This window comes from Acomys minous (assembly GCF_964271855.1).
Source record: "Acomys minous genome assembly, chromosome: 10".
Taxonomy (NCBI): Eukaryota; Metazoa; Chordata; class Mammalia; order Rodentia; family Muridae; genus Acomys; species Acomys minous.
Window position 1 is genome coordinate 110,970,849 of NC_140491.1, and position 24,373 is coordinate 110,995,221.

General features: G+C 43.0%; 1 protein-coding gene and 1 pseudogene across 3 annotated transcripts in view; both read right to left on the reverse strand.

Annotated features, from left to right (window-relative positions):
- PDE11A (phosphodiesterase 11A) overlaps nt 1-24,373 on the reverse strand; it is a gene marked incomplete at its 3' end in the record, with an annotated part of 371,638 nt that overhangs the window by 200,881 nt on the left and 146,384 nt on the right. For both annotated transcript variants that reach the window (XM_084800165.1, XM_084800166.1), the window contains exon 5: nt 18,751-18,815. In XM_084800165.1, the coding sequence (XP_084656291.1) occupies nt 18,751-18,815 (65 nt within the window). The remainder of the gene's footprint in view (nt 1-18,750; nt 18,816-24,373) is intronic.
- Nucleotides 20,198-20,703, reverse strand: LOC311606432 (histone H3.3 type 2-like; annotated as a pseudogene). Its single transcript has one exon. The product of its transcript is annotated as a histone H3.3 type 2-like (transcript).

Genomic DNA, 24,373 nt, shown 5'->3' on the forward strand with positions numbered 1-24,373 from the left:
TAGCCTGAGCTGCACGGTGGTAGGGGGAACCTCTGGGTGTCGTCTGCTCACTTGCCAGTGCCCTGCCTTTTGCCAGTGCCACATTCCTTTGAAAAGTAGGATGGTTAAATAGTTGTCCAACCCTAAGATTCCAAGGGAAATAAATCCTTGGCCAAAGTTAAACACAGCACCAGAAAAACTAATTCAACATAGAGTTGTCCAGTCTCGTGCTTGAACAGCCTCCGCAACCAACTAGAGAGATTAGCAAATAGGCTAGTGATGAGGATCAAACACAGCAGGATGTGCCGAGTTGGCTGTGGGTCTCCACTCGGCAGACACTACTCTTCTTCCTGGGCCAGGACGCAGCTCTGGGAGGCACAGCGACTCACACAGTGGTTGGTTTTCTCAGAGGAGGAACGCTTAGCTCCACGGGCACTTGGCATTTGTTACTGGCTCTATTGATGGACGGTGTAATTCATCATTTCCCAAGAGATAGCAACCACCTTCATGTCTCCAGTTCTGCCTCTCTGCGTGGTGCACAAACCATTCGGCTTTTCTTCCTCTCCCATCTCTCCTCCACCTATTTGCTTGCTTCTGCCAGACACACCCAGCAAGGGTTGGGTGCACCCTGCACCTGCCTGGCCCATTTTCTTAATTAGTGATTGATGGGGGGAAGGCCCGGCCCATTGTGGGTGGTGTCTTTCCTGGGCTGGTGGTCCTGGGTTCTATAAGAAATCAGACGAAGCAAGTCGCGAAGAGCAAGCCAGTGAGCAGCACCCCTCCCTGGCCTCTGCTTCAGTTGTTGCCGCCAGGTTCCTGCCCTGCTTGAGTTCCTGTCTTTACTCCTTTGATCATGAACCATGATGGAGAAACGTAAGCTAAACAAACCCTATCCTCCCAAACTTGCTCTTGGTCATGGTGTTTCATCACAGCAATATGAACCCCAACTAGGGTGCCTGGTGAAACAGTGCGCTGGTCTGTTCAGCTTAGCTCCTGGGGGGTGGGAGAGAAATGTTATTGTCTTTGAGTTCCACATCCCTATGAGTTTTGGTGAGGTACTAAAGAGAAATGTGCTAGGTAGCAAAATGGCCAATGAGAGTGCACAGTGAGAGTTATAATCTGATGGAGGCCTTAAGTAGCCCCACCACAGCCCTCTGTGGGAACACATGTGGCCACCTCCGTATATCAAAGGTATACATGATCAAACGTATACATTATCAAAGGTACACATTATAAGTCTAAGGATTGTGGAGAGATAGCAAGGAAGGAAAAGGGAGCTAAACCAATAAAAAATATTAGCAGAAGCATATTAAATGAGAGACCTATAAAAGTAAGAACCAAATTCACAAACTATTAGGGCTTCTAAGCTGCTGTAATTGTTTACAGAGTAGGTTCAATCCAAGGGGTGGTTGATCCACATAGTTCATGTTATTAGTTTGAGTTCAGTACATTTTTTTTTCTTTTTTCCTTTTTTTATTTTATTTATTTTTTTTTGTTTTTTTTGTTTTGTTTTGTTTTGGGTTTTTTTTTGTTTTTGTTTGTTTGTTTGTTTGTTTGTTTTGGTTTTTTGAGACAGGGCTGGATTCACTTTGTAGACCGGGCTGGCCTTGAAGTCACATCGATCCACCTGCTTCTGCCTCCCGAGTACTGGGATTATAAGCATGCGCCACCTGCCCGGCCTCAGAGTTCAGTACGTTTTTATGTGTCCTGTTCATAGAGCATTTTTTAGAGCTTTTATTCTCCTCTGTGACAGTTTTCCTAGACCAAGAAACTTCCCACCTCCCATAAAAAGGAGCAATGAACGTATCTTTCATTTGAGTCTTCCTGTTCAAAGCCATAAAAATTAACAGCAAATTAGCATGTTTTTAATTATATATATTTAAGATGTGAAGGTTAGATGTTTGAAAAAAGCGTGTTTCCTGGGTCTCTCAATACGAATTTGGAAGATAAACTTCATTGCAAATGTTTCATCTCCTCTAGTTTATTTCTTATAACTAACATTAAAATGAGGCCTAGGTACATATGCCATCAGTGCTTTGGAGTGCAGGGACACAACTAGATTAATTGGGAAGAAAATATACACAGAATAGATACAGTTCTCTGCATGGTGTGCCTCGGTCAGAAACAAGGGGTTTCAGTGGACAAACCACAGCCCCAGAGCATCTGGGCGTTCAGGATTATTTTAGGATGCTGGGGAGACTGAGAACAGTTTGCTGGTCAAGGAAGGAAGCCAGTGGTCTTGAAAACATGAAGGGAGCCTCAGAGTTCAGCCTCAGGCACCAAGCTTACCTTCTGCAGAGCTAGCTGACTCGGTGAGCCCTCGGTGAGACCCCAGGGCTATCTCGAGCTCTGTCCATCTATGAGCAACATTAAATGTTGGTATAATGGGGTTCCACAGCCCTGAATGTGACAAGCAGTCAATAACAGTATGCCCCGAATCACACACTGACAGAAATCCTGACATGCCCCTGCGTTTCATAAAGACAAATAGTTAGGAGATTACCCTGAGTCTCTGAGGAAACTGGGGACTTTTAAACAGTGTTGAGGGCTTTTGAATTGGTCATTAACCCATTTTGCCTTATGAGGTGGTCTTTATTCCACGGGACACAGTGGTGAGACTTTATTCTGTGAATGTGAGACTTCCCCTATAGGCTTTTGTGTTTTGTAGCATTCGGTCCTACAGCCGGTGGGGCTGTTTTGGAAGGTTGTGGGGCCTTCAGGAGTTTCACTACAGGACTTGGGTCTGTGGGCACAGGCTTGAGACTTTATACCCCACTGCTTCTTGTCAACTCTGGTTTCCGGCTGCTGACACAACGTGACCATGCCCCTGCTGCCACACTCAAACCCCCATGATCGCCTAGATTCCCTCCTTGAACTATAAGGCAAGCCCTTTCTCTCCTGTGCTGTTCTATGTCAGGTATCAGCTCACGGCAGTTAGAAAAGCAATTCGCCCTCTTCTCACTTCTTTTTCTGGGACTCCTCCTTGTATGAACACACATTTGTATGTTTGATGGTAGTTGGGTCTTGTAGAGACTCTAGCTTTTCTTTCTCTTCCCTAAACTAGTCACTTCCCACAGACTTGCTTTCTTCAGCCTTCTTATGCATGCTCTTCCTCCCTCATCTTAGAGAACTTGTCATTCTAGCTAACTTCCGAGTGTTAGAACTTATATTTGTTCTTATAATGCCACCTACTCCATATCCCATTGCTGATCTTACTGAGAGACACTGTCCTTGCATTTCCCTTTAGTGCTTTGTATGTGGCCCCCTTAATACCTTGGATGTATTTGTAATTTCCCATTCAGATTGTTTGGCAAGTAAGTTCAGCTGCTCTCTCCACTGGGACAGTTTCTATCAAAAGCCACTCTGTCTAGATTTGTGCTATATTTTCTTGTCTCTTTGCATGCTATATGATTTCGGGTAAGACTAAAATATTAAACAATGTGGAAGTGTTGGAACAAGAACACGTCCTTTACCCTACACCAAGCTGTTGTTTCTCTCTATTGCTATTACGATTGGAGCTATTCATTGTCAAGCGGCTTCCCTAAGCTAATTTTGAAAAGTGTCTCTGCTGTATGGCAGCTAGAATTTCTCTTCAGTTGGTTTAATAGGCAGCTAATAATTAGATAGAGTTTTATTGTTGTGGACTACATTTTTCAATGCCTGAAAGCCATAGTTTGAGATACCCAAAGGCATTGGTACCATAACAATTCACAATACGGACATTTAGTGACGGTCTCAAAAGCCATTTCTGAGTCCCTGATGGATACTTTGGAATAATAATGTCCAAGTGGGTGAGTCACATTGGCCTTGTAGGGTGTGTGGCCTCTTTCTCCAGGCTCAGATCATAGCCATAATCTGACTGGGTTCTAACAACCACCCCCAGTGGGCCAGTGACGTCATGTTTATAAAGTTCAATATGATTACAGTTTGTAATCACAGTACACTCAGGGGTAATCAACCTTCTCAGTTCTTTAGGGCTTTTACATGTATTGCAATCTTTTTCTTGGTCATGTCATCCATGCTGGACAAAAGCTAAGAACAGTTACTCAGATATTTCTGATGCCTTTCTTAATGACTCTTGGAAAAATTATCAAGGGTATCATGAAGTCTTGATTCATTAGAATTACATCATGGAAATCAACTTCTCTGTAAAAATGGCAGACGTGGGGCCACAGAGTCTGGAGGGCTAAAGCAGAAGAGTTACAGAGATAATACAGGATGGGTTTCAAGCCACTGCTGGAAGGATTCATTGTTTGCAAAACTAGATTCCACAAAGAATGGCAGAAACTTTTGAAATACAGGTTTTGCTATTCTGACCTGAGAGATGGGGCTCAGGAAACCAGTGAGGCAAGCACGGTTCTTTTCAGAGAAAAGAATAGCAGAACCATCCAATATTAAAATGGAAAGATTCCCCAAATGTCTCTAAATTGTCCTAGGTGCTTTAAAGTTAAGGCGCATGTGTTTCCAGTGCAGATGGTGGCGAGTGGAGGGACAGAGAAGTCACAGGAAAAATAAGGTGTTGCACGCCCCCTGAGTCCATCGAACCTATGATGCTGCTGATCAGGAGTGGGAAGGAAACCCACTGCTGGGAGAGAATGTGTTGTCACCTAAAATATTTTAATATTTTTTCAAAAAAAACTCTCTTAGGTTATACATACATTTTAAATTTTTTTTTTAAGATTTATTTATTTATTACATACACAGTGTTCTGCCTGCATGTACACCTGCACACCAGAAGAGGGAACCAGATCTCATGATAGATGGCTGTGAGCCACCATGTGGTAGCTGGGAATTGAACTCAGGACCTCTGGAAGAGCAGACGGTGCTCTTAACCGCTGAGCCATCTCTCCAGCCCTACACATACATTTTTATCATATTTCATTCTTTAAGGAAAACTATAAAACATACAGATGGGTTCTGTGTGGAAGAAAAGTGACAACTCTTGCTATTGTTTCAAACTTTTGACTTTTCCTTCTGCTGTCTCTCTGACCTCCTTCTCTGTCCTCACCTGGCTGAAAGATTTAGTCTTCGTGGCTCATGTAGGGAACCCAGCACAACCTCTTCACCTTCCCATCAGTGGATCAGTAACCTCAATTATATGTACAAAGTCCCTTTGCTCTTGCAATATACCATCAATATCTGATGACAATGGGAAAGGTATCGGAGGTCAAGATTCTGCCTGGCCCACTTGGGATGATTTCTTTGTTTAAAATTATATACAGTGGCAAGTTAGGGCTGTGTGACATTATTCGTGCTATCATGATGAAATGCTGCATTTAGTGACCTGAGTTCTTAGTGTTGTTTTAGCATCCCTGTCATTGTCAAGCATGTCAACGGACAGCGAGACCGTCTTAGCACTTCCTCTTTAATGAAATTCAAAGCCTCCCCCCCCCATTCAACTTCTTGTTACTGGAAAGGAAACAGCTTCCAATTAGTTAGATTTTTTTTTTTTAACAAATTGTTGTTGCACATTTTAACAGTAGTCTGGCAAATACACGGATTTGATTACACCAGGCTTGCACTGTCTTAAAATTCCTTTTGTTTATGGCGATAACCTGGGCATTTTCTTCTGTCTTCAGATGTGTGTGTGCGCGCGTGTGCGCGTGTGCGTGTGCGCGTGCAGGCGCAGGCTATTTTGTGCGTATTTGAGTAACAAAACAGCATTACTTCATTTACTTCTGAATTTCTTCTTTAGTTGCTGCCCTAGGTTTGTGGCTAATTTTTCAACAGAAATATGTTCATCACTCCTATCAGACTGCACTCTACTTCTTGCTTATGTAGGCTTTGTTGTTTGTTTGTGTGTGCATGTGTATGTGCATTTTAGTGTGTATGTGGTATGAGTGCATGTGTAAATATTCACATGTATGGGCATGTTGGGCATGCATGTGCATGTGTGTGCATATATGTGAAGACAGAGGTTAAGAATTGGCTTCTTCCTCAGCTGCTTCTTATATTTGAGGCAAGGTCTCTCACTTCAATCTGCAGTGCTCTGATTTGGCTAGCCTCGGTGGCCAAATTGCTTTGGCAATCCCATCTCTGCCTCCCAAGTTCAAGGAATACAGTTGGGCCCACCACACTGGCTTGGCATTTATGTGAGCGCTGGGGGACCTGAGCCGTGGTCCTCAGGCTTGTATGACAAGTACCCTACTCACTGTTGCCTCGCCCGCCCCCTTACATATGTGCCTTTGAGTCAAGAAATTTTTAAAAGATTTATTTATGTATTATTTTATGTGTATGAGTATTCACTTGTACATATGTATGTACCTGCATGTCTGGTGCTCATGGAGCTGTAAGAGGGCACCAGGTCATTTGGATGTGGAGTTACAGATGACTGTAAGCCAGCATGTGGGTGCTGGGAACCAACTGTGGGTCCTCTGCAAGGGCAGCAATTGCTCCTAAGCATCGAGTCATCTCTGCAGCCCCTTATTATGCAATCTTGTTTAAAATATTAACCAGGACATAAAGACAGCCATGTAGCACCAACAATCTACAATACACAGAGTGGAAATACAAACAGCTCTGAGGTAATGGCTACTCAGTGTCATTAAATAATTCATCTGCTAAATATTTATTGATTAATTACAAAGTACAGACATTTTGCTCTTGTGGTGATCCCAGTAAAGTTTTCTCTTAATCCATTTGTAAATAATGAGTCGAATGGCTGGAAACTCAAACGACAGAGCCAAGCAGTGTTCACCCCCCCCCTGCCATCCCGTGTCCCCAGACACAGTCCTCATCCTTACCCGAAGCACACAGCAGAAGCACTAAACAGGAGCATGGGCCTTCTTGTTACTAAGTAGACATAAGGGCTATTTTCTTCCTCATCCTTGGGCGCAGGGAGCAAAGTGTCTGGCCAGCCAGCGAATGAGTGTACTCCTTTTGGAAATCAAATCTCTACCAGCACCAATTCCTTATCATTTAAAAATACACCTGTCTCAGGCTGTGTTAAGTGTGTTGACTTTCCTAAGCAAGAGTCAGAAGCCATCAAGATGCATGACCAGGGCACTCAGAAGGTTTGAAGAAAAAAACCTTAATAATTCTGACAACTTGAGCATTATTCTTTTTGCATTTCCTTAAGTGCAATTTCCTCTCCTATGTGCACTTGGGCTTCTGCAAAAAAAAAAAAATCTCGATAAATGATTTCTCATGTATTTTTTGATTGTAGCAAAAATACAATAATGAACAAATTGTCAGAGGTATTTTTAAGAAAGTTTTTCTTTTTGTTTTAAGATTTAATGTGGCTTAGCCAGATACTACTATAATATAGCCAAGTACTCTATGCTCCAAACTCCCTGATCATTTTGAGGACTTTCTTGTTGCTTATTTTTTGTTTTGTTTTTACATAGAGTCTTATTAGGGAGCCTAGGCAGGCTTCAAACTCACAGTTCACATGCCAGCTGTGCAACATCTGGGATTATTGGGTGGGTTGTTGAAACCTGTGTCTTTCTATATGTGCAACCCCTGAGCAGGTAAGCGTTTTAGACAGTACGGTCTTGGTCATAATAAAGTGGCCATTGGATGGCAATGCCTTCCAGATGCAGCCTTATAGGAAGGCAGGCTGTTGAGTGGAACTGGAACATCACTCTCAGAAGATGCCTCAAGATTTTTCTACCTCAAAACTGTGTGTGTGCAACACACTTCACTTCTTCGAGTCTCATTTCTTCATTTGTAAAATGCGAACAGGCATTTGTGGCACCGAGACCAGATAAGCCTGACGGCCACCAACACTCCAAGGACAGCTCATTCTCCTTCTGCAGTTAAATAAGAAATCATTATAATGAAAATATTAGATTTGCAGAAACATAGCTTCCTGGAACTCAATTGCTAGAAAAAGTATGTAATAGGCATTATTGATTTTATTGTCCTCACTTAATAACTAGCATATCAGTCTCTTGGGACAGCCAGGACAAGTCACAACTAACCTTAAAGTGGTAGTAATTTCTTAGCTCACACTGTGGAAGTGCTGGATTGAAGATGCCACACTCCAGTTTCTGCCTGCCTTCTCATGGCCTTTGCCCCATGCCTCTGTCACTAGCCACTGGATGAACTGGCCAATGAGTCTAAGTAGCCTTATTTAATTTCAAGGTGCCTAATTCTATCTTTATGTCTAAATGAGGTTTCCTTTTGAGGGTTGGGGTAGACATGAATTTTGGATTGGGAATCACCTTTAAGCAACACTATTTCCCTGAAATAACATTTAAAATTAATCTAAAATGTTTTTAGAAGCCAGGCATGGTGGTGCCAGCATCAGTATAGGAATTGGAGGATGAAGAGTTCAAAGCCAGGCTTGGCAACATGAGATCGTGTGTGTGTGTGTGTGTGTGTGTGTGTGTGTGTGTGTGTGTGTGTGTGTGTTTCTTGAATCTTAAAGGATCTTTTTTCCCCTTGTCTCTGTTTTTTTCAGAAGTGACCTGTTATGACCTGAAGTTATGGCTTGGAGAGGTCAGAGCCCCTCAGGATCGCTGCAGAGGGAGGAGCTCTTCTAGCAGCTGAATGCAGCAGGCCTGTGCCATGGGAGGACAAAGAAGCACTGACTAAAAGTGAGCATGGTACACACGATTGCACAAATCCCTTATATGGGAGGTCCTTGGTGGGCATGATCCCCTAAATCTTAGCTCCCAGTGTGCTCCCCAGCCACTGGCTCACTCATGACTCTGCGTGCCTTTCTTCTAGACTTTCATCCATTTCTGAATTCTCTGCTTGGTCTGCTTTCCATATCAGATCCCTGATAGCAGTGTTCTATTGTTGCTATACCAAGTTACCATAAACTCTGTGGCTTCTAACAGCAGCAGGGCGATACCTTGTGACTTTCTAGGGAGAGACTCCATCCCTTCACTTTTTACAGCTTCTAGACTCTTCCGCATTGCCCGAGTCATGGCCTCCTGCTTTGTCTTCAAAGCCAGATATGACAGGCTCCTCTCAAACTGCAGCTTCCGCCTCTGTCACTCTGTCACCAGAGTGCCTCCATTTACAAAGGCCCCCGTGATTACCTAGAGCCTGCTCAAATGGCTGCAGGTGATCTGCCTAGCTAGAGCTTCTTTGTGTTAATAGTATTTTATCAACATGCTAATTATACATAATACTGGGCGTCATTATGACATCTTCATACATGTACACAGCGTGCACTAATCATATTTCCCCATTGCCTTCTCTTATGCTCCTCTTCTGATAGTCTTTCTCCCCCAACTAGCTCCCCTCAAACTTTCTTTTCTCCTTTCATTTCTTCCTCCTCCTCCTTCTTCTTCTTTCATTCTCTCTCTCTCTCTTTGTCTCTCTCTCTCTCTCTCTCTCTCTCTCCTCTCTCTCTCTCTCTCTCTCTCTCTCTCTCTCTCTCTCGTTTGTTTCACTAGGGTTACTTGGCATGGGCACCTCAGTGGCTGCACTGGGGAAGAGGTCAAGGGCATGAAGATCTGGAGACTGTGGGATAGAAAGAACAGCTAAAGGATGATGGACGTTGCTCTGGCAAAGCTAAGGACAGAGGCTCCATGGAGATCCTCCACAGAAGACTTTGCTCTATGCAGGATTTAATCCCTGCTGACTTAAATGTATCATTCCTGTAGTTCTACCGAATTCCAGCCCACAGGACTTGTCAAGACACAAACTTCATGATATCACTACGTATTGTTATTCCCCCGTGAGCATGTCAGTTCCTAAGCCAATTACGAGACTCCGAGAAAGCACAGCAGAAGGACCCAGTAGGATTCTCACCTCAGTCAGATGGCAGTCTGGGCAGCTGGAAGTGACAAAGAATTAGGGGCCATCACTAGCAAATAATGATGATTCTTGTGACAACAGCTCACAGCCCCGATGCTCACACACGCAGCATTTCCTCAATCTCTCCCCTCAGAGTCTCTGCTTATGACACTTCCCCTCGCTGGAGGTTAGTTATGTCCTTAAGACCTAACTGAAGCCTTACCACATCCAGAAGCTTTCCATGAGGTCTACCTCCCACCTGTCCTCAAATGAGCTGGTTGCCATAGGAGACAAGAACAGTGTCACACAAGAATATGCTGGGTACCATAGGATTATTTTGTGCTGAAAAAAATTGAGAAGTGGATCCAAGAAAAGCTCTCCACCATAAAGTAGGTCATGCATTTTACAAGGGCACTCTGCCTCCTGTCATATGAGGAAAGGCAGAAGCTGACCACCAAAGGCAACATTAACCCTTCCTGGAGACGCACCAGAGAAATCCACAAAACACAATTTATTGACTCCATGTGTTTTCTTTCCTATAATTTACTACCCTGCAGTCAACAACTCTTTTCTGCTGTAGCTTCTCAACAATACATTGATCTTTCCTTTCTTAAGATTTATTTTTACTTTTAATTTTCTGTATATGAGTGTGTAGCTTCCATGTATGTATGTATGTATGTATGTATATAGTGTGTGTGTCTCGTGCCCAGAGTGTCCTGAAGAGGGTGTCAGATGGATGCTTATAAGCTGCCATGTGGATGCTGGGAACTGAACCGGAGTCTTCTGCAAGAGCAGCAGGTGCTATTAATCTCTGAGCCATTTCTCCAGTGCCCCTTGACTTTGTTGAGGACGCTATATAAACCATAGCACTGAGCCTCTTCTTTACGATGTACTTATCCTTCCCTTCGTGGTTCCCATGCAGGGTTACACGGTAGCAACCACTGTCTTTCTCTACCTTTTATCAATGGGGTCCTGCCTCAGCAAATAAATCAGAAGAAGAGAGAGAAAATTATTAGTCTTTCTCTATAGAGGCCATCCTTTGTATTAACGTAGCACCCCGTACAAACCTTGTATAGAAAACATTTATTCTTGTCACCATTGATAACAAAACGCAAGAATCTAAACAGAGACATGTTCGCGTGTGAAGCGACAGTTATTTGTGTGGGTTGATGTTTGTGAGGGAAAAGGACGCAAGGATGAGGCCTGAGCGTCTGAGCCTGTTGACTCTACATCTGTGGTGTTTGTTTGTTTCTTTGTTTGTTTTTGTTTGTTTGTTTGTTTTTTCTATCCTGGTTTGCTTCTCTGTTGCTATGATAAATCAATGATCAAAAGCAACTAGTGGAGCAAAGAGTTTATTTGGCTTGTGAATCCTAACTATAGCCCACCATGAAGGGAAGTTGAGGCAGGAACTTGAGGCAGGACTCTGAAGGCAGGAGCTGAAGCAGAGATCATAGGGGAATGTTCTTCTCCATGGATTGCTCATCTGGCTCTTCTTAAACAACCCAGGACCACTGCCCAGGAGCTGCAGCACACATAGTGAGCTGGACCTTCCCACATCAATCATTAACCGAAAACAAAAGCACTACGGGCCAATCTGATGGAGGCATTTTATCAGTTGAGGATTCCTCTTCCCAGATGACCTTAGGTATGCCAAGTTGCTGAAATCTAACCAGCACAGGTTCTTAAGCCTGGCCTACAGGACTAAGTGGAAGTGTTGGAAAAAGTAGGGCCAATCACAAAAGCTTTCAGAATTCAAGGGTTCATAAAAACTGGGGTACGTACATTGCCAATTAGGGGCCAGGCAGCACACTGTGCCACATCTTAGGGGAGTACGTCTCCTCTGACTTTCACATAAATTATCAGTCTTCTTCCAGTTTGAGAATATGACCAATGTATCAAAGAAAGTGCTAGAAACTGGCAGAACAGCGATTAGGACTCTTGTTGTTTGCATGGGAGTTCTAGGTAGAGCAGGCAGGAGGCCCACACCAGCAGATACTGTAGAGCCATATCCAGAAGGACAGGACCTATGGGTGAGTGCTTGGGAGAAATGATGATCCAGTAATAAACTTGGTTGAGAGACTTCCTGAAATGGCTAACGGTTGCTTTCTAAGGTTTTGGACACCCGTCTCACAAGAGAGAATTCACTGGGCAGCAGTAGGGGTTGTCACTGTTAACGTGACTCTTTGTAGCAAGAATCTGGAGGCTGGGTCGAATCTGGTTACACTTTTATATTAGATGGTGTTTTTGCTGTAGTCTACTACGTTCCTAGTCTAATTCCACTCTTGGTTGGCCATCGGGTTCTTGAGGACAGACTCCTGCTCTCCTTGTGTCTTACATCTCTGTCACTCTGTCACCTGACCCAGGCCTGAGCAGTAGACAGTCAGTATACGGCTGTTGACTAAAGAGGTGTCTTCAGTGAATACATTTAGAAAGGAAAAAAAAAAAAAACCCATAGAAATCATAGGAAGCTAATGCAACACAAAATGTCTATCAAATAAAAGGCCTGCCATGACAAGGTAAGGAGGAGGGACTGTCAAGGATGTCCTGAAGCAGGTGTGTAGTCACTGAGAGCAAAGGCACAAATAACTTCCTGATCCTGCACTGGTCCATAAAGACCGCAGGGAGAGACGTCATCACGAAGAAACTGCGCGCTTAAGAGGCTAAGTAGAACTGATGAGTCAGCGATAAAACTGATTTGTTAAAAAAATTAAAAAATAAAAAATAAATAAAAAGAAGGGGGGGTCTCCATGGACTGTAGTTAAGAATCAGTAAGCCTCAAATTTGAGTTGATCAGAATGCAGTCATATCTCCAGCGTCTGGCTATTATGAATAAAGCTACTATGAACATAGTTGAGCAAATGTCCTTGTTGTATGGTAGAGCATCTTTTGGGTGTATACCCAGGAGTGGTATAACTGTGTCTTGAGATAGCACTATTCCCATTTTTTTTTTTTGCTTTTAAAAATATTTATTAATTGGTGCAGATAATAATCCCATGTCCATTCCCATAGTGATTACAGTGGAAATATGAGTGGTGACATTATTTATTTACAATTCTGTGTGTTTTTAAAGTTTTTTATTTTAGTTTTATTAATTTATTCAGATTACAACTCAGTTGTTATCCCATCCCTTGTATCCTCCCGTTCCTCCCTCCCTCCCACTTTCACCCTATTCCCCTCCCCTAGGTCTATGACCGAGGGGGATCTCCTCCCCTACTTTATGGTCATAGGCTATCAAGTCTCATCTTGGTAGCTTGCTTATTAACTCAGAAAAGTCAGTAGCCTTCCTATATATAAATGACAAACATGCAGAGGAAGAAATTAGGAAAACCACACCCTTCACGATAGTCATGAACAATATAAAATATCTAGGAGTAACTCTAACCAAGCAAGTGAAGACCTTGTTTGAAAAAAAAAACTTTAAATCTCTGAAGAAAGAGATTGAAGATGACATCAGAAGATGGAAGGATCTCCCTTGTGTGTGGATCAGGAGAATTAACATAGTAAAAATGGCCATCTTACCAAAAGCAATTTACAGACTCAATGCAATCTCTATCAAAATACCTACACAATATTTTAAAGACATTGAAAGATCAATTCTCAACTTCATATGGAAAAACAAAAAACCCAGAATAGCAAAAAACAATCCTATACAATAAAAGATCCTCCAGAGGAATTTCCATACCCAATCTCAAGCTGTACTACAGAGCAACAGTAATTAAAACAGCATGGTACTGGCACAGCAATAGGCTGGTTGATCAATGAAATTGAATCAAAGACCCAAAATGAATCCGCACACATGTGGTCATTTGATTTTTGACAAAGAAGCCAAATCTATACAATGGAAAAAGGATAGCATATTCAACAAATGGTGCTGGTCTAACTGGATGTCTACATGTAGAAATATTCCCAATTTTCTGAGAAAGTGCCAGATTGATTTCCACAGTGGTTGTACAAGTTTGCACTCCCACTAGCAACAGAGGAGTGTTCCCCTTTCTCCACACTCTTGCCAGCCTGTGCTGTCACTTGAGTTTTTGATCATAGCCATTTTGGTAGGTCTAAGATGGAATCTCAGAGTTGCTTTGATTAGCATTTTCCTGATCACTAAAGGACGTTGAGCATTTCTTTAGGTGTTTCTCGGCCACTCGATGTTCCTTAGCTGAAGAAAGGATAAAGGAACTGTGGTACATTTACACAATGGAATACTACTCAGCTATTAAAAACAAGGAAATCTTGAAATTTGCAGGCAAATGGATGGAACTAGAAAAGATCATCCTGAGTGAGGTAACCCAGACCCAGAAGGACATGCATGGAATATGCTCACTTATAAGTGGCTATTAGCCCAACATAGATGTCCTCTGAGAGACTCCACCCAGCAGGGAATTGGGACAGATGCTGGGTCTCGCTGCTGAAGTCTGGGCGGAGTGTGGAGAGTGGTAGGGAAGAAGAGGGGGATGGAAGGACCCAGAGGGTTCAGGAGCCCCACAAGGAGATCATCAATGCTTGTGGAACTGGACCAGGGGTGGGAGCCTGCACAAGCTGTTGCACCAGCCAAGGACAATGCATGCAGTAAACCTAGACCCCCTGTTCAGATCTAGCCAATGGACAGCTCATTCTCCATGGTTGTGGCAGGGGTGGGGGAGGGGACTGCCTCTGACATGAACTCTGGTGCCCCTGATTTGATCATGTCCCCCTGGTGGGGAGGCTTCAGGCACACAGAGGAAAGGGAAGCAAGCTATCCTGATGAGACCTGATAGGCTGTGGTCCTATGGTTGGGGAGGAGGTCTCCTTCTGTCAGAGGTCTAGGGGAGGTGAATAGGGCTGAAGAGGGAGGGAGGGTGGGAATGAGAAGATACAAGAGATGATAAAAATCGGCATGTAATCTGAATAAATGATAGTAAATTAAAATTTAAAAGGAAAACCAACAAAGCTCTTTAAGTAAATACCATAAAAAACAAAACAGAGAGAGAGAGAGAGAGAGAGAGAGAGAGAGAGAGAGAGAGAGAGAGAGAGAAGAGAAACAAAAAACAAATACAGTCTAAAGGTTGTACTGTTATAGTCTTGAGTGATGGCTGGGGCCTTTACTGGGCATCCTCTGCAGGAAAGATATTAAGTGTTGAAAGGCAAAAGGAAGGGCAGACAGTGAGGATGAGCTGTGATTCAGAGCCTCGTAGCTCTGTGCCTCTGGCCAGCTATGCGCATGCACTGAGGTTGTTTGTCTTTATCCCGTTCAGCTCCAGTAAGTGACTCAAGAGGAGGCTCTCTGGGACAAGAAGGGAAGGCTCCTGAGACAGATGGCCATTCTACGCTAATTTAGAAGCCGTAAATAGGAAGATGAACGGCACTATCTCATAATGTCAGAGTTCAAAGGCACTTTTAAAATGTCTTTTTAAAGAAAAGCCAACCTTTCTTTTTTATTATCAGAAAGTTTTCCAAGGGCAGTCCGGGCCTTGGGTCATTTCGTCTTGACGTGGAAGTTTTTTATTTTTTTAATTTTATTTTATTTTATTAATTTATCCATATTACATCTCAATGCTTATTCCATCCCTTGTGTCCTCCCATTTCTCCCTCCCTCCCATTTTCCCCTTACTCCCCTCCCCTATGACTGTGACTGAGGGGGACCTCCTCCCCCTTTATATTCTCATAGGGTAAATAATGGTAAGACACCAAAATATTTAACTCTGAAGTAACCTAGTGAGCATGCTCAGCAGTAGAAAGCTCAGCGATGCCGAAGCACTGGGACAGTAAAGCGAATGTCTCAACAACCCCACGGAGCCCGCATGGACGGGAGATACAGCCCGTGAGACGTGACTAACGAGGTAGCATCTACAGACGTTGTCTCTAACATACTTCTTCTTGTCTTACGACTTAGGAAAATTCCTCAGCACACCCCAGTGACTCTATACCTAAATATCTTTGTTGGCTGGAGATTGGCTGATGTGAAATTCATACGTCAACACAGCTGCATCCGCATGAACTCAAAACCTTCCTTCCGAGAGCGTCAAGCTCCCACTATAACTTCTGTTTAAAGTATAAACCACAGAGATCACAAGCTATTTTTTTCTTAGTAAATTCCAGGAATCCTTTCAAATATCTTTACATCTATCACTCCAGGCACCGTTACCTGTTAGGGGATGGCTTTGTGCACTGTGTATTCAGATGCTGATTTCTGTGCTCAGAGATCTGGTTGTAGTACAGATGTGGCCATTGTCATAACTTTAAAGCATCTCCTGTCTCAGTGTCGTGTAGAAAGGTATTCCCCGTCACCTCTGATTGGTTAATAAAGATCTGAACTGGCTAGGAGATGAGAGTTGAGGCAGGACTTCTGATCCCAGTTAGGGAGTCCCAGGTGGAGCAGAGGTGGAAAGAGAGAAGGAGGAAGCTGCCATGAGGACAGAAATGGAGCGGGAGCAGCCAGGGTGAGACCAAGCTGGTAGATAACGGGGCACGTGGCTGGGAAGTAGGCCAGGTCAGCGTAACTGGGTTAGAATAGCTGAGAGTCTGCCCAGCTATAGTGCTTACAGCTTATTAATAAATTTAATAGGTCTCCATGTCATTATTTGGGAACTAGAACGGGCGTAGAAAAAGCCGTCACAAGCAAGACATAGACTTTCTACCACAAGCTTGGGTCCCACCTTCCTTCCTCGCCAGGCTCTCTGGTTCAAGCTGTTTCCTACTGCTCGGCTCTCTCATGAGAGAATGCTCTATAAATGGAATTACATACTATGTAGCAGAGTCCTTTCTTAAATTCATCCGATTGATTAAAATTAATAAGTAAAGTGTCCATGTTGACCTACTAGTGTCTGTGGTGGTACGCACTGACCTGATTCTCAACCTCAGAGCTAATCCTGGGCAGATCTGTGGGGTGCTTCCTAGATTAGATTACTTCATGTGTGAAGACTCAGCCTAAATGCAGGTGGTATCATGGCCTGAAAAATGGTCCTGGCTGAGGAAGAAAATACAGTGAGGAAACCCAGGCATCACTCTGCTCCCCAAGTGAATGCCACGTGACCTTGTGCTTCTGCCATGGTGACTCCTGTTATTACAGACCTACAGTCAAACTGTGAGCTAAAATAAGCCCTTCCTTCATTCTCAAAAGTTGTTTTTGTCTGGTATTTTGAGAAGTAACTAATACATTATTTGTCTTCCAAAGTTAGGGGCAACAGAACATTTTTTTCTGGTAAAAACCCAATTTCCCTTGAATATTGAAAACTTACCTGGATGGCCCTTTGAATATATAGTTCTTTATATTTTGTTTCCACTATATTTAATAGGAATATCACAGTGTACATCTAAGAATTAAATTTCTGCCAAATTCTCCAAACTTAGTTCTAATTAATCAACCAGATTTGAGAAGCATTAACCTAAGAGATATGCATCATATGAGATCGATTGTCGCATTTTAAGTTAAATGTCACGACAGAACCAAAGCTTAGAGTTCAGAAGAGTTCCACCATCCTTCGTAGTGCTCACAGGGCCTTCACCATGTGGCTTAAACTTGCTTTCTTTCCACTGCTATGATAAATAAAACACCCTGTCCAAAATCAACTTCGGGAAGAAAAGATTCACTTGGGCTACATTTCTAGGCCATAGTTCATCATGAGGAACGTCAGGGCAGGAACTGAACAGTAGCTTAAAGGAGAGACTATGGAGCGATGCTGCCTGCTGCCCACTCTCTGGCTTGCTCACTTGCTTAGGTTTAGTGATGTGGTCCCTCCTATACCTGTGTAGACAACCAGACAGTCCTTCAGAGCCTTGCCCACAGCCAACCTGATAAAGACAAGCACTCCACTGAGATTTCTTTTTCAGGTGATTCCGGGCTGTGTCAAGGTGACAGCTAAGGCTAGCTAGGACATTGCTGACCTTTGGTTTTTCTCTTACAGGGTTAACCATGTCTACTTCAAAAGATTTGGGGAGGCGAAACACTTATCCGCTGTAAGCACACTCGGCACTAAATGAACAGAAGCAGATGGCACTATTGAGACCGGTATCAGTATCAGCAGCAGCAGCTTTGCATTGTCCTCAGTGCTTGACCCATCTTTGCATCTTGCTCAGTTTCACAACTTCTTAGCCTTTCCGCTAGAGGTGACCAAAGTCGAGAGAATCAAGTTTGTAGCAGCCCAGCTATTATTCCTAGAAAGGCAAAGCTCAGGGTAACTCTCAGGTCTTCTCTGACCCTCACTTTCACTGTTACATCCTCAAAGATGTCAACCGAAACAAACTGCTGGAAACTCACTTTTTCTTGTCAGGAAAAGATATTATTGGCCAAATATGAGCAAACAAAATGGCCAGAATAAAGCAGGAAGTTGTGTTTTCCAAATAATTAGGGAATATATATCTATATAACCAACTTTACTCATTTACGGCTTCAGTGTTAGATGTTTGGTGTCAAATGCAAATTCTTGGTGTTAAAACACACACACACACACACACACACACACACACACACACACACACAACCTGGTGGTTGAAGAACACAGGCTTCCTTCTCAGCTATTTCTTGCTACTTAAAAAAGCATTTCTGAAATTCCCAAACTATTACGAAGTTCAGAGGAGAGTGGCATTAAAGTCTACAGGCAAGATTATAACCATATCACAAGTATTTTAGTCTTTTCTTTTTTTGTGTGGTACCGACAGTGAACCCAGAGACTTCATGCACACTCCAGGCAAGGCCTCCGTTACTGAGTGTTATAACCCTTCAGCCCTCTTCTCAGTATTGGTTTTGAGGCAGGATCCCTCTACGCTTCCCAAGCTGGCCCTGGTCTTACTCCTCAGCCAGGGTATGCCTTGAACTTGGGGTTTTCCTGACTCAGCCTCCCAAGCAGTTAGGCGAACAGGCTCGTGCCACCAGTCCTTGTGTCAAAAGTTTGTCTTTAAAACACATGGAAAGGGAGATGTATCCTTTGCACACTCTTGTTCAGCAACAGCTTTTATCTACTCTCTGACATTTAGAAAAGTGAGAAATGGCCTCACTTGATGATACAGAGAAAGAGCAACTCCTATCCTCAATGAATTATGCAGCGCAGCCGGCGTCGAGGACCAAGGCACATCAAAAGACAAACAAAACCCCGTGAGCCTTACCTGCTCTCAGCATCAGCACTGCACTTTGGGGACATCAGTTCAAAGGATTTGGTAAACTTCACCACCTGTGTCACACAGAGAGACAGTGAAGCCAAGTCAATTAAAGCTTCCCCACAGTTTAAAATGACGCAACAAGCATTTTCATCTCTGTAGTGATCATTACAATAACTGAGGACTAAATAACCGTTTAAGTGGTGAGATCCCCAGGGAAGAGAAGAAAGGCTTAATCCACACTTCATGCTGGACTTCTTTTTTTTTTTTTTGTAAGTTGAATAAACATGTTTATTTGTAAATTTAGTCAACATACATAATTAACCTTAAAACTTCAATAGGATATTTTTAGAAAGCACTTGAAGGCCATCTCTATAAAAGGGATTTGGCCAGGACAGTAGCCAGATGTAACCTAAGCCATCTTCACTGGCAGAGGTCCAATAAGCTGAAACTGTAGTCTTACTCCATGTTTAAGCTCCACAATGAAAAACAAACCTCCTACATGTTTTTTTTCCCTTTTAAAGATTAAAAAGAACAAAACCAAACTCAATCTAGTAGAAGATGAAACAACACAACGAAAAGCTGCAGTAACTACATTGGTAAGATGCTGCGGGTGAGAATAACTTGTTATTTTACTCTAGAGCCCTTATAAATAAAATCCCCCTTATAAATAAACTCCCCGTCAGTGTACGTGTACCAGCTGGAGGGCGGGGTGAGGGGTTAGTGATCATGGGGTGGAGTGAGGATTCATGCAAGGCTTAATACGCAGAGCATTTTTTTTTCCCTGCTTTGTTAAAAACAAATGCAGCCTAGTTAGGAAATACGAACTGGACTAAATTACACACACCTTAATGACAAGACCTCCTACCACTCGTGAATGTAAAATATTTAATTTTAAAATGTTGAACACTACAATATATAAAATAGCTACTATGAATGCACATAATGTATTCTATAACTGCCAGGTTTACTTTTTTTTATTTTTACTTTTTTTTTTTTTTAAGGAAACTGCTACACTGTGGTTAAAACTTGTATCTTCAACCTTTGAAAAAACTCACATTCTCTCACAGTAAGATGTAGTTAAACACTTGGATCCAGACATAGCCAGTTTTCTTGCTGTACACATTTATCAATTCTAGTACCTCAATAGCTACCCAACAAATCATTAACATACAGAAACATGCAGGAGCAACAAGAAGTATCGCCCATCCCTTCTGCATATTAGCAACTTGTCACTCCCGAGCCACAGTGCTCACATCACTGAGGTCTGTGAACAGTCACTCTTAGCGTTCATCCGGAGGAAAAGATGGAATGCCTTAAGTACAAATGCAACATATCAAAAATAATTTCTTACCAAAAAAAAGTCACAAATTAAACTAAAGATTTTACAGAATTTACTACAAAATGCTATAAAACCTGCCTCGACTTAAGCTCTTCCTCCCCTTCCCGCCCTCACCTAGCGAGCTAACTGCATGTCTTTGGGCGTGATGGTGACTCTCTTGGCATGGGAGGCACATAGATTGATTTCTTCAAACAACCCCAACAGATGTGCTTCACTGGCCTCCTGAAGAGCACCAAGGGCTGCACTTTGAAACCTCAAGTCGGTTTTGAAATCCTGGGCGATCTCCCTCACCAACCTCTGGAAAGGCAGCTTCCGGATGAGCAGCTCAGTCTGGTAAGGAGGAATCTCTCTTAGAGCTGCCAGTCTGTAGCGGTGACGTTTCTTCACCCCGCCAGGAGAGGGCGCACTTTCCTGGATGCCTTGGTGGCTAGGGCTTTGCGAGGGATGGGTGTGGGGGCTTTCCCACCGGTGGACTTCCTAGTAGTCCACTTGGTTCGGGCCATTTTTTCTCACCCAAAGCCGAAGTTTGAGGCCCTTGCTGGGACTGGCGCGCCGCCATTAGCGCTCAAACAAGAGCCACAATCGCCTAGCAGAACAGGAAGATGCTCCTCCAAGGAATGACCAAACCTCTCTGTGCCCATACTTGACTTCTTATGTAACAGACATTGCCAATACTACTTGACCAGGTCTGTTTGGAACCTGGGCTTGCAATCTTGATCTTTCGTTATTTGTAGTTTCTCTCTGTTATTCTGCCTAAAGTGCACAAAGTCATTTCTTCTTTAAAAAAAAAATGCTCTAGACTTCATCGTGCTGTTTTATTGCAGATGAGGGCTATGCAAGTTGTTGTCAACCCTTGCATATGGGCAAGCACTTACAGGATATTGGCCAAGTAGATGATCCCCATGCTCTTGAAGGGAAAGCAGGGCTCAGCAGCCTAAGTGGTTATGCAGGAAGCTATACACACAGAACATTGCAGAACTGAGATTCAAACTATGTTGCTTTGAGTCCATTCTGCCCTCATCAGCAAGAGCAGGTGGGATCGCAGCCGCTAATTATGTGAGCACGACTTGCTCAAAAGCAGAATAGACAGATAAATTCTGCCTTCAAACATTCAGTTCTATGCTGAGCATGGTAGCACACACCTTTAATCCCAATAGTTCCAAGACAGAGGCAGGGCAGTTCTCAATGAGCTCCAAAGCCAGCCTGCCCTACATAGCAAGTTTCAGGTCAGCCAGGGCTACAGAGTAAGACCCTGTCTCCAAATAAATAATAAATATTTTAAAATTCATTTCACAATGATTCCTTGAATATATGCTGTGTCCAAATATGAACACAAACTAAAAGTAATTTAAAGTAACTTGACTGGGTATCATATAATAATTATCAAATAATAACTTGACATAACATTATCAATTGTTTCTTGTATTAGAAATTTTAAAATATATATCTTTTCATTTTCTGACCCAATAAGTAAGTATGGGTTTTTTAAATATCAGCAACAATAATTCATGGGTTAATTTTACTACTTATAGAGCATTAAAACTTCTGTCAGGGAAAGTGTTAACTTTGGAAATACTGACAGCAAAATGGATTTTATGCAAGAAGAAAAGCATATGATTGCTGTGCAGCAAGAAATCAAAATCCAGTGCTGCTGACTGCATTGTCCTGGATGACAGTAATCACGAAGAAGAAGAAGAAGAAGAAGAAGAAGAAGAAGAAGAAGAAGAAGAGAGGAGGAGGAGGAGGAGGAGGAGGAGGAGGAGGAGGAGGAGGAGGAGGAGGAGGAGGAGGAGGAGGAGAAAATTATGCAGTGTAGCCATTTGAGCCAGCATTCTTTTTTTCCAATGCCTGTCTTAGGGCTTCGATCCCCGAGATAAAACACCATGACCAAAAGTCACCTGGAGAGGAAAGGGGTTATTTCCACTTACAACCCTCAGGTCACACTCCCTCACTGAGGGAAGTGAGAGCAGGACCCTGGAGGCAGGAACTGAAGCAAAGGCCATGGCAGATGTCCGCTGACTGGCTTGCTCAGTGTGCTTTCTTATATAGCCCAGAGCCAGCTACATACCCAGGGCAATCTGATAGAGGCATTTTCTCAATTAAGATTCCCAGATGGCGCCAGCTTGTGTCAAGTTGACACAAACACAAGCCAGCATAGTATCTGTTTTAGAACCAGTTTCTCCAGCCTTCTGTTACTCTCATTAATGAAGTCAATGCATTTTCCTACACTCTTACTTTACACTTTTGCAAAGGTGGGTTTTTAAAAGCATATTTACTTTTTTATTTGCACTTTTAGTGTGTGTGTGTATGTGTGTGTGTGTGTGTGTGTGTGTGTGTGTGTGTGTGTGTGTGTGTGAAGGTATGCACATGAGGGTACAGGTGCCCAAGGAGGCCAGAGACTTTGGGCTTCCTAGATTTGGAGTTATAAGTCATTGTGAGCAGCTTGATGTGGGTGTGAGGAACCACACTCAGGCCTCTGCAGGAGGCACATCCTCTTAACTCCTGAGCCATCTCTCCAGCCACCAAAACTGTGCCTCTAACTTTTTGAAAATGTTGTCCTCTGACACTATAAATGTCCACTGAATGTCTGCAGGCGCCAAACAGTGTGACAGGCATTGGAGCTATATGTGCAAAAACAACAAAGAAGAGTCCCTCTGTGCTTCTGGAGCTTACTGTATGGAAGGGGTGAGGTGGGATGTTCCTTGAACTTACTGTATGTGATGGTGGGGACGTGAGTTCTCTGACTCCTCAAATAAGTGCTCCATGGGATAAAAGGAACTGTACTTCTGGTTTTACACTTTAAGAAATCAATCCTGAGGAATGTCCCCAAAATAAAGAGAACAAAGACATTTTTTAAATGTACTTTCCATCCGGAAGCAATTTCTAAGATAGAGTAGGGAATTTTAAGCTATAGATGCACAGTTCCAGAATCACAAAGAATAGAAGAACACCTCCTGACAGAACTTGAGAATGCTTGATTCTTAAAATATAAATGATGAGCAGTTAAAAACACTAAAATGAGAACAAACAGACAACAAAACCCTAAACAACACTCAAACAAAATAAAAAACAAAACAAATAAACAAACAAAACCAAGGCCAAAGGCTGGAGACTGTAGTTTGGTTGGCAGAGAACTTGCCTACTATGAAGCCCTGGGTTAGATCTCTTGATTTGCATACATTAGACTCGGTGGCACGTGCCTGTAATCCCTGCACGTGGGAGTGGAGGTGTGGGAGGTGGGCGAGGAGTTCAGGTTTATTCTAGAGAGCCTGGGGTCAACTAGGGAGCTACCGCAGACCCCAAAAACCTGAAACAAAATAAAGGTAAACCAGGTTCAAAACACTTTGCTTTATTTCATTTGTTTGCTGTTATAAATGCATGCTTCATCTATAAACACAGAGCTACGGGGATACATCTTCCAAGGGCAGGTACTCCACTGTAAACCAGCCCATGAAGCCATGACAAAAGTCAGATATAATGGACCAGATAGCGTGTCACATGACTTTAATCCCAGCTCCTGGGAGACAGGGGTGGCAGATCGCTGTGAGTTCGAGGCCAGCTGAGTCCACATAGCAAGTTGTAGGACAGCAATAGCTGCATAATGGAGAGAACTTACCTTTTAAAAATCAAATATAAGATTCACAAAAAAAAAGAATTTAGGAAAAAAAAGAATTGAGGGCTGGGGTGATAGCTCAGTAGGTGAAGTGCTTGCCACATAAGCATACGGCTTGATTTTTGACTCCCCAGAATATATAATAACAATGGTGGGTGAAGGGTCACACACTGCTAATTCTAGCACTGTGAAGACAGAGACAGGCAGATTCTCAGCAGCTCACTGGCCAGCCAGCCCAGCCTGCTTGCTGCATCCCAGGTCAATGAGAGACGCTGACACTGCCTCTAATAACAAGGTGGGTGACACTTGAGGTGTCAAAGCTGACACTGTCTCTCTCCTGGCCTCTACATGAATAAGTGCATACGTATTTGTACATGCATGTACACACACACACACACACACACACACACACACACACAATTTAATCTTCGTACTTGCCCTTGGCTCTGGGAGAGAAACCTCTAAATCCTTGAAATGTCTGATAAATGAATCTGTGTGCTTGGAGACGCTGGGTCCACCAGATAACAACAATATGATTTAGAATGGTGCTTTGAGACACACCAGCAGTATGATTTAGGGGCATGTGTAGAGTGTCTTGGGCCACATGGTGTCATCTGACCTCTAGAAGAGCAGACATTCGCTAAGTGGATGGATGGCCAACTAGATAAAGTTGTGAT